General features: G+C 41.2%; 1 protein-coding gene across 5 annotated transcripts in view; it reads right to left on the minus strand.

Moving 5' to 3' along the window:
- The window catches only part of neto1l (neuropilin (NRP) and tolloid (TLL)-like 1, like), a 62,316-nt gene that overhangs the window by 14,940 nt on the left and 33,945 nt on the right, over positions 1–13,431 (minus strand). For all 5 annotated transcript variants that reach the window (XR_008414137.1, XM_053859223.1, XM_053859219.1 and 2 more), the window contains 4 exons: positions 7,212–7,253; positions 6,907–7,034; positions 1,517–1,599; positions 913–1,058 (listed from right to left, as the gene is read on the minus strand). Coding sequence is in view for 4 of the 5 variants with exons in the window: in XM_053859223.1 (XP_053715198.1) it covers positions 913–1,058; positions 1,517–1,599; positions 6,907–7,034; positions 7,212–7,253 (399 nt within the window). In the remaining variant the exon portion in view is untranslated. The remainder of the gene's footprint in view (positions 1–912; positions 1,059–1,516; positions 1,600–6,906; positions 7,035–7,211; positions 7,254–13,431) is intronic.

The following is a 13,431-nucleotide window of genomic DNA, read 5'->3' on the forward strand; positions in this document are numbered from 1 at the left end:
TTTCGTTGAGACGCCTCAACGTGTGGGAAGGGAGCATGTGACAAGATGGAGAGTTTGGGCAGGGTTTTTAAAAGCTTAAAATATATAAAAAAAATAATGAGAATTCTCTCTATTGAGTCATGACTGCATGTGTCCATTTTTGACTGAGTTGAGAATTAAAACCAAGATGAGTTTCTCTCTGCACCTCTAGAGCTCTAAAACTACTCAGATCACTGGCGTACACAAGGGTTGGTGCAATGCTGCTGAGTGGTAGTGTTAAAGCTGTGGTGGAGCCGGGGCTGCTTGAGTGACTCAGTCAGTAACGTTGCCCTGGCAACTGCACATCCTACCGCTTTCTGGTGAATGAGCCTCATGGATGGGACATTGGCTTTCCAACACAAACAACTCCAGCCATGAGGCTATTAAATACACGCACACAAACCAAGTCAAGGAAATTACAGATCAGTCAAGGAGGAAGAAATTATGGCACATGTGAGTCCCGGCAAGCAACTACAAATTCAGGGATGGACGTTTATAATTAGAATCATTAAAATTCATTAAATATATCACTCATCAAAGCAACAATAAAACTCCCTCAAACCTAAAGCACAATTCAACCATCAAATTAAATCCCACTTTTCACTGGAAAACGCTTGCTCATACAGAGGAACTGGAATATAACGGTTGACTATTTCACACCGGCTATTATTCAGCATGCTTCTTGCAGTAGGTTTATTAGTTGTAAAACAAATTGAAAAACCTGTGACCTTCAATATAAAACAACCTCAACATATTCTTCTATTCTGATGCCTTTTTGTTATTAGGTACTGCTCTGCTCAAGCCAGGAAATCAGCGCATCTACTTCCTGTTGCAATAAACAACTTTATGAGAAGGTCCTGGGCATGAGCGCCTGTCAGTTTTATGAGATCTTACGCTCTTGATATGTCGTAAAGAGGATGCGGAAGCGGCTGTTCCTGCTCGCCTCGTCGGCCCACATACGGATGACGCCCAGGGTGGAGACCAGCATGATGTCGTTGGCTACTGTTGAACAGTACTTGCTCTTCAGGTCCTCCACGGAACTAAGAGAAAGAAGAAGAGTTTTTTGTTTAAAACGGTTCTGACTGAAGCTGAATATTAACAACAAAAGCCATTGAAACATCTATTCTGTCATTCTTATTCTGGAGCCAGCGAGTATGTTTTTATTTCACCATCCTATATTTAAAGTACCAATCGTTCACTGTATTTCCAATGTAGGTCTTGTGAATTGTACTTCAATACCTTTGGATACTTTTAAGTTCCCTATAAACAAATGCTCTAGGGCTGCAGAGTTAACTCAAGATCCCAAATTCAACTCTTGAGTTGATAAAATCTTCCTTTAAGTTACATTAGAAGAGTGGGATAAACTTGCCATTAAAGTTAAAAACAAGATTCAAGATTCTGCTCTATATTGTCAGAGGAACACAAAAGCACATATACAAATAGCGCCAGGTTGAACAAGACCACTGCAGTGAAAATTCCATTTTTCAAAACTACCTACCTGCCACCATCATACACAGCCACAAAGTTCCGCTTGCATTCATTGGAGTTTGCCATCTCATATTCGAGGAATCGAAGGTAGATCTGTTCCACAAAAAGAGGTGGACAGATGTTAGGCTAAGCGGGTCAAAGGCTCACTAAGAGCCACAAGAGAAATGGCACCACATAAGACATTGGCGATCAAAAGGATTTGACTTGGAATTACATTTATTTCAATTGTAAGTTATGCAATAACCGAAAGCCAGCTGTAAGTCTTTTAATTCATTTGGAATTAATCCATCGGATGGACTAATTTCCCATAAATCCTAACACAAAACACACAAGTTAATGAGCGTCTAAATGTGTAACGGCTAATCTTATGACTGACAAAGCTATTTGACGTCATAACCTCCCACTGAGCTCCGAAACGACTTTTTGCTGCACAAGTCTTGCTATTCTACTTTGCCCAATTTTAACCAGCACTTGGTAAAACTGAGTTCTAAGATGAAACACATGTACGGGGTGTTTCCTAAGCACAAGGCGGCTTAAACAAAAACAAAAAAAACGAAAAATAAAAAGAAAAAAATCTGCTCAAAGGTCTGATAAGGCACGCGGGAACAGAACCTTCTTCACAGTCACATGGTCATCCGCAGCTGAGTATTGTGAGATAACTGAAAGATGATGAAGATCTGAGGTATATTTTCAGTATTACTTCACATTGTGTCTCATCCACCATGAATCATTTCCAAGACAATTCAAAGTGTAAAATATCCATTTCAGATGACATCACTGTTCATCACTCACACACACTCGCAGCCATATTTCTGCTCCGCTGACCCCGACACTCTCCATTATTAGAGTTGATGAGTGTCCAGCTCACCCTGCGTGACTGGAAACGGAACGTTTCAAATCCCGAAGAATGACGGACCGAAAAGCCGATGTCGGGAGTTGAGGGAACGGTAGCTGCATCGAGAATTATGAATGCTAATTCGACACGTTTCAAAGGCGGACCTCATTTCAGGGGCTTGAAAAATGATATTGGAACCCAGTGGAGCACGGTAGTAGAATTTTTTTTGTGTAAATAAATGCAACTTGGATTATGGATTTGTAACGCTTCAATAAAAGGATTTTGATGCCTACACAGTCACACAGAGACAATGACTAATGATAATGTCAGTCAGTTGGAAACTAAAATACCTTTAAATCAAATCATTTTACAAAAAAATAAAAAAGCAGATCAAATGACTATAGACTGAGAAGAGGAGAGAGAGAATGGATTTCAGTCTCCTTGTGACCAAGGTGACATTAACTTGAATCTAGTTCAGGCTTGTTTCCGAATATTCAATTTTATCCGTTATTAATGGGGAGGTATTTTAATAACTCTTAAAGATTCAGAGGTTATTGCAGAGAAAATGTCACCGCCATAAACATAAAAAAGCAACGATTCTGTACATCCACCTCCAAGTTGTGACTTCAGGTTATTACAGATTATGTTTAATAATAACAATCATTATTATGTAATAATAATAATAACTATATATATATATATATATATATATATATATATATATATATATATATATATATATATATATATATATATATATATATATATATATATATAGCTAAAAGCTAAAGCTAAAAATCTTTAAGGTGTATTCCATTACTTTGGCCAACCCCTGTATATTAAGTATTAGTTGAATAAATAATGAAACGTTCTAAACGCCTGCATTACTTTGGGGACAATAACTTTGGACGCCCTTCAGTGACAAACAAAAGTGAGGATGAAGAAACAGCCAAGGCATCAAGGAGCCAAATGATGGCAATAGATCACATAGATACAATCACCAATTTGAAATTCTAAAGATTGGCTGCAGCAGAAAAACAGGCTGGATTTTCATTGATTCAGCAGCGCCTGGTATTGATGTGGAATCCATCACTGATAAGGACAAAATTATTTTCTCTGCGGCTGAGAGCCACTGTTGTGCAGTGATCACACGGATTCCTTCTGTGTCAGCGTTACCTTCGCCACTGTCTGACAGGCATCTTCTGTGACTTGTGAAAATATTTACATTTCCGAAGCGTTTCATGCGTTGAAATGGGACGTAAGTGACAAGCACAGAAGATATAAATGGTTCCATGGCAATACAATTATTCCCATCAGAAACTCAATTCCTGTTACGTACAAGTACATTGGAATTGCGACCTCAAATGGCGAAATGATCTGCTTTAACAAACGCACAACTTTTGTATGAATCTGTTGAACACATGCAGTGTTTCAAAGTGACGCATGATCGCTGAGCGAGATAATGTCTTTACAGATAGAAATCACACTTCCTTACATTTACACAGAAAAAAGGCTCTTTTTTTCCATTTGCACATCTTTAATGGAATGTATTATTAAGTATATCTTTGCTTTATAGTCTGCTCTGCCGTTTGGCGCTCCCTCCTCTCTCTGGAGTTCTGCTGTCTAATTAGAGCCTCTGGTATAGGATGTCATTATCTCTCCGCTGTCTCTGGCACACTGAGTACAGTGCAGCAATGTGTCAGCAGAAGGAAATTAAATGCCTACCCTACACAATGCCAAACCGCATGCGCGCTCCTCGGTACATTGAGGACAGGAGAGTTCTACTTCATTGCAGCTCAGTGTCTGTTTTCAAACTAATAATCATGACAGGTTTTTTTTATTCATTATTGTTATTTGTTGACCAGAGTAGCGGCTAGGTCAGTGAAAGAAATTGTGATGAGGATAAAGATTTTTTTTTTTCCTTTTGCTGACTCATCTTTATTTGTGACAACAGTGGATCCATGACTCCCCTGTGAGACGACCCTTCAGGGCAAAAATGACACTGATCCCATCCAAGAAAATGCATCGTACTGTCAGACCCAGTCACACTGTCACTCTCTCATTCACTACTTGCATACAAAGATGTTTTTTTTTCTTCCCCATCTGACTAAAGCACTGAAGCTATTCCTCTCCCAAATGTCAAAAAAACTGTTTTTCACAATACACTTTGAATATAATAAACTGGAATTAACTAAACCGATGGAGGACAGATGCATGTTCCCCTCGACCACTGGGCTTGACTCATCATTAGCCCCCAATCTCGACTATTAAGAAATGTAACCTGCAGCAGCGAGAGCAACAAAATGGACAAAAACAACGGCAACTGATTCGACATGGTGGAATGAAGCGATTCTTTTGAATAACAAAAGAGCAGAGTCAGAACATAAAGCTTCTCATCCAAGTCATTTCAAGCCTAGCACTACACCTGTGGCCATGGTCACCAATGAAATAGAGTAACAAGGGTATGACTCTCAGTTGGCTGCATCTCAGTGCAGATATTAGTTGGCTATGTAGTCACATTTATTACCCGACCATGTTTATTAAAGTGTCACACCTTGCTCAAATACTGCGACAAAACCGTATTCTGGCCTGAGAACATCTGGAATGCTTGCGAATGCTGAGAAGACGCTGCACACTGTTTTTAAAATAGGTGCCATGGATACTTTATATTTTACCTTACCTTTTTTTTTACATTATCAGAAAGATGATAATGTCTAGTGACACATGTTTTTATTATGCATTCATTGCATTTCACGATATTCCGCTTATACAATAGGTGAAACTAGATTGCCTTCATTTTTCCCTCAATGGGGAAATTGGACTTGGACAAAACATTAAAGACATTAAAGACAAACACTTAATATTAAGGAAGTACATATACATTAACTGCATAAATAAAGCAGCCATATTTTGCACACAATTTAACAAGAAACTCAAATATGTACACTACCGTTCAAAAGTTTGGGGTCACCCAGACAATTTTGTGTTTTCCATGAAAGGTCACACTTATTTACCACCACGAGTTGTAAAATGAATAGAAAATATAGTAAAGACATTGACAAGGTCAGAAATAATGATTTGTATTTGAAATAATGGTTTTTTCCTTCAAACTTTGCTTTCGTCAAAGAATCCTCCATTTGCAGCAATTACAGCATTGCATACCTTTGGCATTCTTGCTGTTCATTTGTTGAGGTCATCTGGAGAAATTTCATCCCACACTTCTAAGAGCCCTTCTCACAAGTTGGATTGGCTGGATTTCTTGCGTACCATACGGTAAAGCTGCTCCCACAATGGGGTTTAGATCTGGTGACTGCGCTGGCCACTCCATTACAGATTGAATACCAGTTGCCTGCTTCTTCTCTAAAGAGTTCTTGCACAATTTGGAGGTGTGCTTTTGGTATTGTCCTCTTGTAGGATGAAACTGGCTCTAATAAAGTGCTGTGTTCTTTTTGCCCATATTAATCTTTTTCTTTTATCGGCCAGTCTCAGATATGGCTTTTTCTTTGCCACTCTGCCCTGAAGGCCAGCATCCCAGAGTCGCCTCTTCACTGTGGATGTTGACACTGGCGTTTTGGCTAGTTAATGAAGCAGCCAGTTGAGGACCTGTGAGGCGTCTATTTGTCAAACTAGAGATTCTAATGCACTTATCTTCCTGCTCAGTTGTGCAGCGGGGCCTCCCACTTCTCTTTCTACTCTGGTTAGAGCCTGTTTGTGCTGTTCTCTGAAGGGAGTAGTACACACCATTGTGAGAAATCGTGGAGGCTTGATGCTTGGCGGAAGTCTGCGGAGTGTCATTCATAAATTTTTGACAGCACAACAGCTATGTTGTCAGATGTACATTAGTAGCCTGCATGTGTGCGTTGGTGTTGAGACAATAGTGAAGACAACAAACAGGCTGTATCAGACCTGTGGGTCAAGACCATTTCATCTGCATTACACTTCCCTCCATCTCTCTCAGTTAACTCGGCCCACAGTCCAACCATCCCTCCGCTTCTCTCCCATTCCCTTCATTTCTCTGGACAACAGCTCACTGATGAAAAAATACGAGCCTGACCTAAAGTGAACCCCTCTGCCTATCTGTCTGACCCGAGCTCTGGGAACAAGTCCACCAAGTAGAATGTTAATGAAGCTGTGAGCTGATGAGTAATACAGTAGCTATCTTTTTCAGTCTCACCGACTCCCTGAACATCAACGTGGGGAAGAGAAATCATTTTAAAAAGTAGTGCCAGAGCCAAAAGATGTGTTTCAGACTACCATGTTAACCCACTTGTGCCAACCGTCCTGTGATTAAAGTGACTGAACAAAATGCTCCACTGACTGAACAACAAATAATGATAAACAAAACCAACCACCAACTTGCTTCTACCATTCTTTTTCTTAATTTCCTTTTATCAAAAAGCAAATTATAGCCAACCAGACTGAGGAAACTACTTAGAAAATCTACTATTTAAATGGAAGTTCAAGGTATTTTTGTGATTTGAGCATCACTGACTGCCCTGCAAAGATGAAATTAAGACTTAAGGACATGTATAAACGTTTCTATTCCGCCATTCAGCAGTACTGACCTTGGAGCGCGGCGGGGCTCGGATGTACCACTTACAGTCGACAGCCTCGTTGGCACCAGCCTTGCCGTCTCTCGTGATCTGATGAGACTCAACAATACCGTCGGGCCCAACCATGTCATATTGGCATGCTGCAACACACATACACATAAATACACACACATACAGTACACATTCCCAACATGCTCAATAATGCAATATCAAATCCATCTACACGTGCATATCGCAACAAAGCACAGGGCATGAAGTGAGTCTTTGAAAATGGTGAATGGGAAGGAGACAAAGAGAGCGTGAGGGAGTATACCTACAGGGCAGAGGTGGAGGTAAGCCCAAGTCTGCAAAGTCTGGATCTGAGGAAAGCAGAAAAATACACACTTATTAAAGTCACATCACAATACAAACACTCATAGTAGGTTGAACATTAGTCAGATTTTTTTTAAAAAGCAACAAACTATTTTGCATTTTTGCAAACCATAGCTGTGCTAAAAAAAACAATAAGATTGTTATTACATTTTCATTTCAGGACTTGCAAGGATCAAAAACAACAAGTTCCAAATGCAAGAAAGATCAAATTGATGTCATTAGTCAGACGCAATTTCATGACGCAACAAAGGATGGGGCTGAAAATACAGTTGAAAATGTAATCAGCAGGAGCCGTCATAATAACATGGGGTCACATTAAAGCAGATTGTTGCCTTCAAACCCTCGCGGATCCCTCGCTGAGCTCTCAGCGGAAAATGAACTCTGATTGCACAGCGTGAACACCTTGTCTAAAATGTCAGGGATTTCTTTTGTCCTGGTGTTTGCCCTATTTTTCTGTCTAGACAGAACGTGTCACAGCTTGGAAAGCCTGAAATGTAACTGAGCTCCAGACTATATATATATATAAATAAATATTTTGCACAGGAACTAGATGGCATGAACGCATTTCAATATGCTTCGCTTCACGGTGTTTGCTGTTACACAACTTCTGCTACGCTAAGCCAAAAGAGTTTTGGAACTAAAAATCTGGGGAAATTTGATTTAAATTTGGGTATTGGATTGATGTGTTGGGTGTGCGGGGAACACCACACGCATTAAAATCAATGCAAAGTTTTTTTAAATCTTCATCTTTTATCATCATGTGGTGTCACTGACAGACACAGAAATGATGTAAAGTTTTGAAAAACCAACTGTGTGTTCCCCACTTCCCTACTGTAATGGAGAGTCAGACGTACAGGTAGGTAAGGAGATCTTTACCTGGACACTTTGTACTCTATCGGCTAAAACCTCTCCCTCTCTCTCTCTCTCATACACACACACACGTTAGGGAAAACAATAGTTTCATCTATATTATTTTACCTCACCGAGAAAATGTGAGAATTTAATGAATAACAAAACCTTAAATATGGATGGATTATCATTAAAAATTAAGGGCAATTTAATAAAACAATCCAATAATTTAATATTTATCAAGGATTTAGAAAATGAATACAATACAACAGAGTGGAATCAGAAAGCACAACTCCATAGAAGCAAATGACCACAATTCACGCGCTTGAACGCGGCTAATCATGTTATTGTGGGACTACTGTGAGCGAAGATCCTCCAACTCATTGAAACAGCAGTCTACTGAAATGTTTGGCCTCTGTAGACAAGCGGAGGGTCATATGTCAATGACTGACAGGTGTCAGTCAGATGCTGCAGCTGTGCTTTGCACGTATTGGTTTGCAGTTTGCGTCAGTGCAGTGTGATCGAGCCAAATGGTCCTGTTGACCATTAAAATGTGATCAATGGAGCAGCACTGGAGATGGGCTGCTTAAACTCAACTGTCATTTTGTCCTGCCTCTTCTCTTGAATTGATGCCGCATCCTGCTTGAGAAAGGGGTTTAAACTTTGCTCAAACACAGTGATTGATTTGACAATGTATATTGAATATTCATAGCGAATTGGATGACAAAAGTGACAGTCTACTGTTGTACGCAGCACTTCTGCCCCCGCGATGGTCTGCAGGATGTGTGGGTGTCAAGGCAGGTATAGGAGAGCTGACGCGAATGAAGGATGAGGAAATCAAAGCAGAGGGCAGTTAATGAAAGAGTGACCTTGCGGTCATCTGCGCTGGTTCAGCTGGATATTTATGATGAGGTTCTGACATCACTAAGCCTCAACGTTCACAAGGCCAAGCAACCTCACAGGAATTCATCCGCCTGTACATGACGCCGCACACCACTCAAGCACTTTAGTCCAAAAGCATTTTTGTAACAACAGCCTTCTCAGACTCTGCTTTGCTTACAGAGTCCTTGTGGACAACCCTTGACCTTTGAAAACTCTTCACCCAGAATTTCAATCAACAGCCTTCCTGTCCACCATCCATCACTCCCCCTCCTCGCTTCTCTCTGATACATCGATCCTACCAGTTACACAGATTGATAAAATGATTGATGAGTCACGCGAGCCCTTTAATTTAAGCACTTGTTTTATCCGCGACTTGGTTCTGCTCACTCGTACTATAACGTGATGCAGCTCAAACTTCAAAAGCATCTCAGAATGTTAGTGCAATAAATAATAGATCACATTTCCTGTGCAAATACTCTGTGGCGAGCAAAGAAAGACAGTTCATCACAGTGCACTGTGCGCTGACATCTGGACTCTCTTACGGTGCTTCCATTCTGTGCGGAATCTTTCCCTGACGCTGTATTGATGCTTTTGCTGGGACGTGATATATTCCAAGCACATCCACACGTGGCTGCACACACATTCCTCATAGAGCACTGCTAAGAATCGAACCGTCGAGGTCTTGCTGTAGCTAACCCCTTCAACAGATCCTAGCTTTAAAGCCTGGAACACAACATGAGCTGACAACAACAATGGAGTGTCGGGAAATGATGTCAGGAATCAAACTACATGAACTGAAGACATGAGCTGGGTGGGTAAATCATGGCAGACACACAGTCTTACGGAACCATGAGGTAATTTTTGGAGAAATAACCTGCCTGAATTGAGGCGACGATTATCTGTGAAAATATTTACAAATATTGGATATTTAGCATGAGAAGCACTTTGTTTTCTTCTTGTGAGTACAAGTATATTGTTTTGAATAGTTAATCCAACTTATGTGGTACTTGTGGAGGGCAGGAGGAGCACTATTTTTGACGCGTGGAAAATAGAATGAACAAGTAAAACAGAGCACTCATACCAAACCAGTGTCAGCGCTTTGCTGCCTCCACGCAGAGATGCCACTGTGCTGCTAAAACAGGATTGAATTCTATTTTTTGCAGCTCTCAGCCACAGCGCCAGTCAAGTAGGAGTTAATCAAGATTTTCCCCAGTGCTGTAGCATAACACAGGGTGTCATAGGGTCCCCTTCAGTGCGAAGCTCCAGCCCCACGTGGAGAAACCCCTAAACTAGATCACAAGATCAGTCCAGAAAAGCAGAGTGCCATGAAATTTTCAAGCATCACTTCTAGACTCTGAAGTGGGGAATTGTGCTCTTTCATGGAGTAAATTGCCCATATTATTGCAGCAAAAAAATAAAAACAACCTTCTCTCAGGGCATCGGTCAATCTTGTGGTGCAGCAATTCATGCGCGATTCTACAGAAACTGATGCCCAATGTGGGAGCTGCCACAAAACATAACCACGGAGCTGCCACCGCTATTGTGGCGCTGACACAAACTGCAACTGCATTTAGTGAAATATTTTTAATTCCATTAAATGTTATTTGGGTTACATCCGCTGTTTTTTAATCCCAAATTATTGCCCTATTTTAGTGAAGAAATTCAATATTTATTCCATGATCATTATTCCTTAAAATTTCCTTGAAATCCTTTCATAACTTTTGTTGTTGTTTTACTAACAAACACAAGGACAGACAGACAGACATCAGCAAAAACACAACTTCCTTGGCGGAGGCAAGAACAGCGCTGTCCCTCATTTATCATGGTGTTTTGTATATTACAGGAGCAGCACTATGTTTTATTAATGAGATACAACTCCTCTCATTTGGAATGAACCACGGGGCTTCTCCCCACAGCGTTGGTTTGTGGAGCCTCATGTATGTAAAGCAGCATATGAGTCATGACTGCTGGTGCGTGGTAGCATGCCAGGAATTAAAGAAGACAATCCTTAACACATGCACATACAAAAACACACAACTTCATTTCCCACTGGCCTCATTTCCTCTGAGCTTCTCAGTGGTGACATGTAAATAAGCATCTGATTAATAAGCTCTGCTAAAACGGCTGATCAAACTAATGAATTGACTGCTATTAATCACACCAGGTAGGGAGGTGAACGCAGTAACCCTGGTGTGAGGAAAGGATTATAAATGAGACTCAAATCTGAAACACACGCCACATTTCGAGCGGATCTTTGCAGATCTTCTCATTATTTTCCTCTGACCATGAGAAATATAGACATTTCTGCAGCTCTGCACACACATTTATTTTTGTCGTAAACAGTTGTCAGCGTCGGCTTCGATGGGTGACAGCTTGTTCTTATTCACAACACCACAACATTCCAGTTAAAAACCATTACTGCATATACCTTACAGGTGGCAGGCTGTAGCATGAAGGATTTTCACTTTTCCTTCCAGGCAGTTACTGTCCAGGTGATAACGGTAACACCCTCCAGCCACTCAGCAAATTATATATGATACAAACTCATTGATCTGCCTGCATCAAAATGAGCGTGCTGAAATTTCTTTTCTTCTTCTCATGAAAGTGTGTGCCCGCATCTTTTCGAAGTCAGGGTTCTCGCCATGATTGTTTCTCAGTGAAGGAGGTCTGAGTCACTCCTCCCACCACGATTCAAGACGATGGGATGGGAGAGCATGTTGTGCTACCGAACCGACACATTAGGGAGGACGAGGTTGGGCATTACGACTGACAATTGACAATAAATAACCAAAAAAAAAATGCTCCCCTCAGTAGGAGAGATTGAGCTTAGGAGAAATAAATCTTACACTACACCTGCACGGTGCTGCACATTTTCTTACCCAAACTTTTACCCTGTTTGGTGTTGGTGCTGACAACCGCTTTGTACACTTTCCCTTTCATCCTTGTCGACACCCTTTTGTCACACATCACACCTGACACTTTTCTCCTATTATTCCATCCTGCCTGCACCCGCTTCTTCACCTCCTTCTCACACCCTCCATCGCAACTTAAAATCCCCCACCTTCTTTATCTCTGCATCCTGTAACTTCACCTGTCCACTTGGGTCCCTCTCATTCACGCACATATCCCATCTGCGCTGTATGATGTTGAATTTCCCCCACTGTGGGACAAATAACTACCTAATGTGGATGACCATGTTGGACTTAGCGTGGCTACGGTTTGTAGGAGGTCAGTAACGCCACTCCCCTCTGCTCTCTGAGCTTCCAAGATTTTTCAAATGCTAGAATATGTATCAAACTATATTGACAACATACATGTAGGACTACAATATTGGGTTAAACCAAAAAAATCAAAATCAGCACCTTCCCAGAGGTCATTTTTTTAACCAAACTTCTTACCGCAAATGAAAATCTGCAGTTTTTTGACAAAGCCGTTTCTATCGTCCACGCTGATTCTCTGGAAAAGGCACTGTAATGCCCTAATAAAATAAGAACCCAACATGCACATGGGAGTTTGTGAGGTAATTATTAGCACTGAAGCATAAACAAATCGATCAGTAAGAGACTTTACTGTTTACAGACACACGATTGAGCTTTGATTAGAGTCAACACTGAGCTACAAGTCATCAGAGGCATGAGAGAGTGGACGCCGGGGACGCCTTTCAAGTCTTTTAGCAGCTTTGCTTGAATTTCAATCCTTCCTTGGTTATGGTTTGATAAAATAAACGCTCAAAACATTAAACTTGTGTTTGTGACGGGCTTCTCTGAAGAGTATGTGCCGTTCATATAAACAGAATGTAGGATGTGACATCAACATTTTTAAAAAGATCTGAATCCACTGTCCACAGGCCTGTATAGGATTATTCACTCTGGAACCTGGTTTCAAAAAGTATTAGATATGGTGGTGGAAAATGCTGGATTCGTGTGGTTAGAAGGCCTCTCCACCAAAGAACGTGTGGATATCTTCATGTGGACGGGGCATCAGTGCCCCCTATACTCAACATCTTCCTACCAATGTACTGGCTATCCCTCCTCTGTACATGTCCAAACCATCTCCATCTAGCCTCTCTGACTTTGTCTCCTAAACACCTGACCACATGTGCTGTCCCTCTGATCTACTGCTTCCTGATCCTATCCATCCTGCTCACCACAGAGAGAACCTCAGCATCTTCATCTCAGCTACCTCCAGCTCTGCCTCCTGTGTTTGCCTCAGTGCCACTGTTTCCACACCACACAACATTGCTGGCCTGACCACTGTTTTGGGCACTTTCCCTTTCATCCATGCCCACACCCTTTTGTCACACATGCCTGCACCCGCTTCTTCACCTCTTTCTCACGTTCTGTATCGCCCTGGACAGTTGAGCCTAAGTACATAAAACCCTCTACCATCTTTATCTCTGCATCTTGTAACTTCACCTGTGCACTTCGGTCCCTC

The sequence above is a fragment of the Synchiropus splendidus genome, chromosome 3 (assembly GCF_027744825.2).
Source record: "Synchiropus splendidus isolate RoL2022-P1 chromosome 3, RoL_Sspl_1.0, whole genome shotgun sequence".
NCBI classification, from domain to species: domain Eukaryota; kingdom Metazoa; phylum Chordata; class Actinopteri; order Syngnathiformes; family Callionymidae; genus Synchiropus; species Synchiropus splendidus.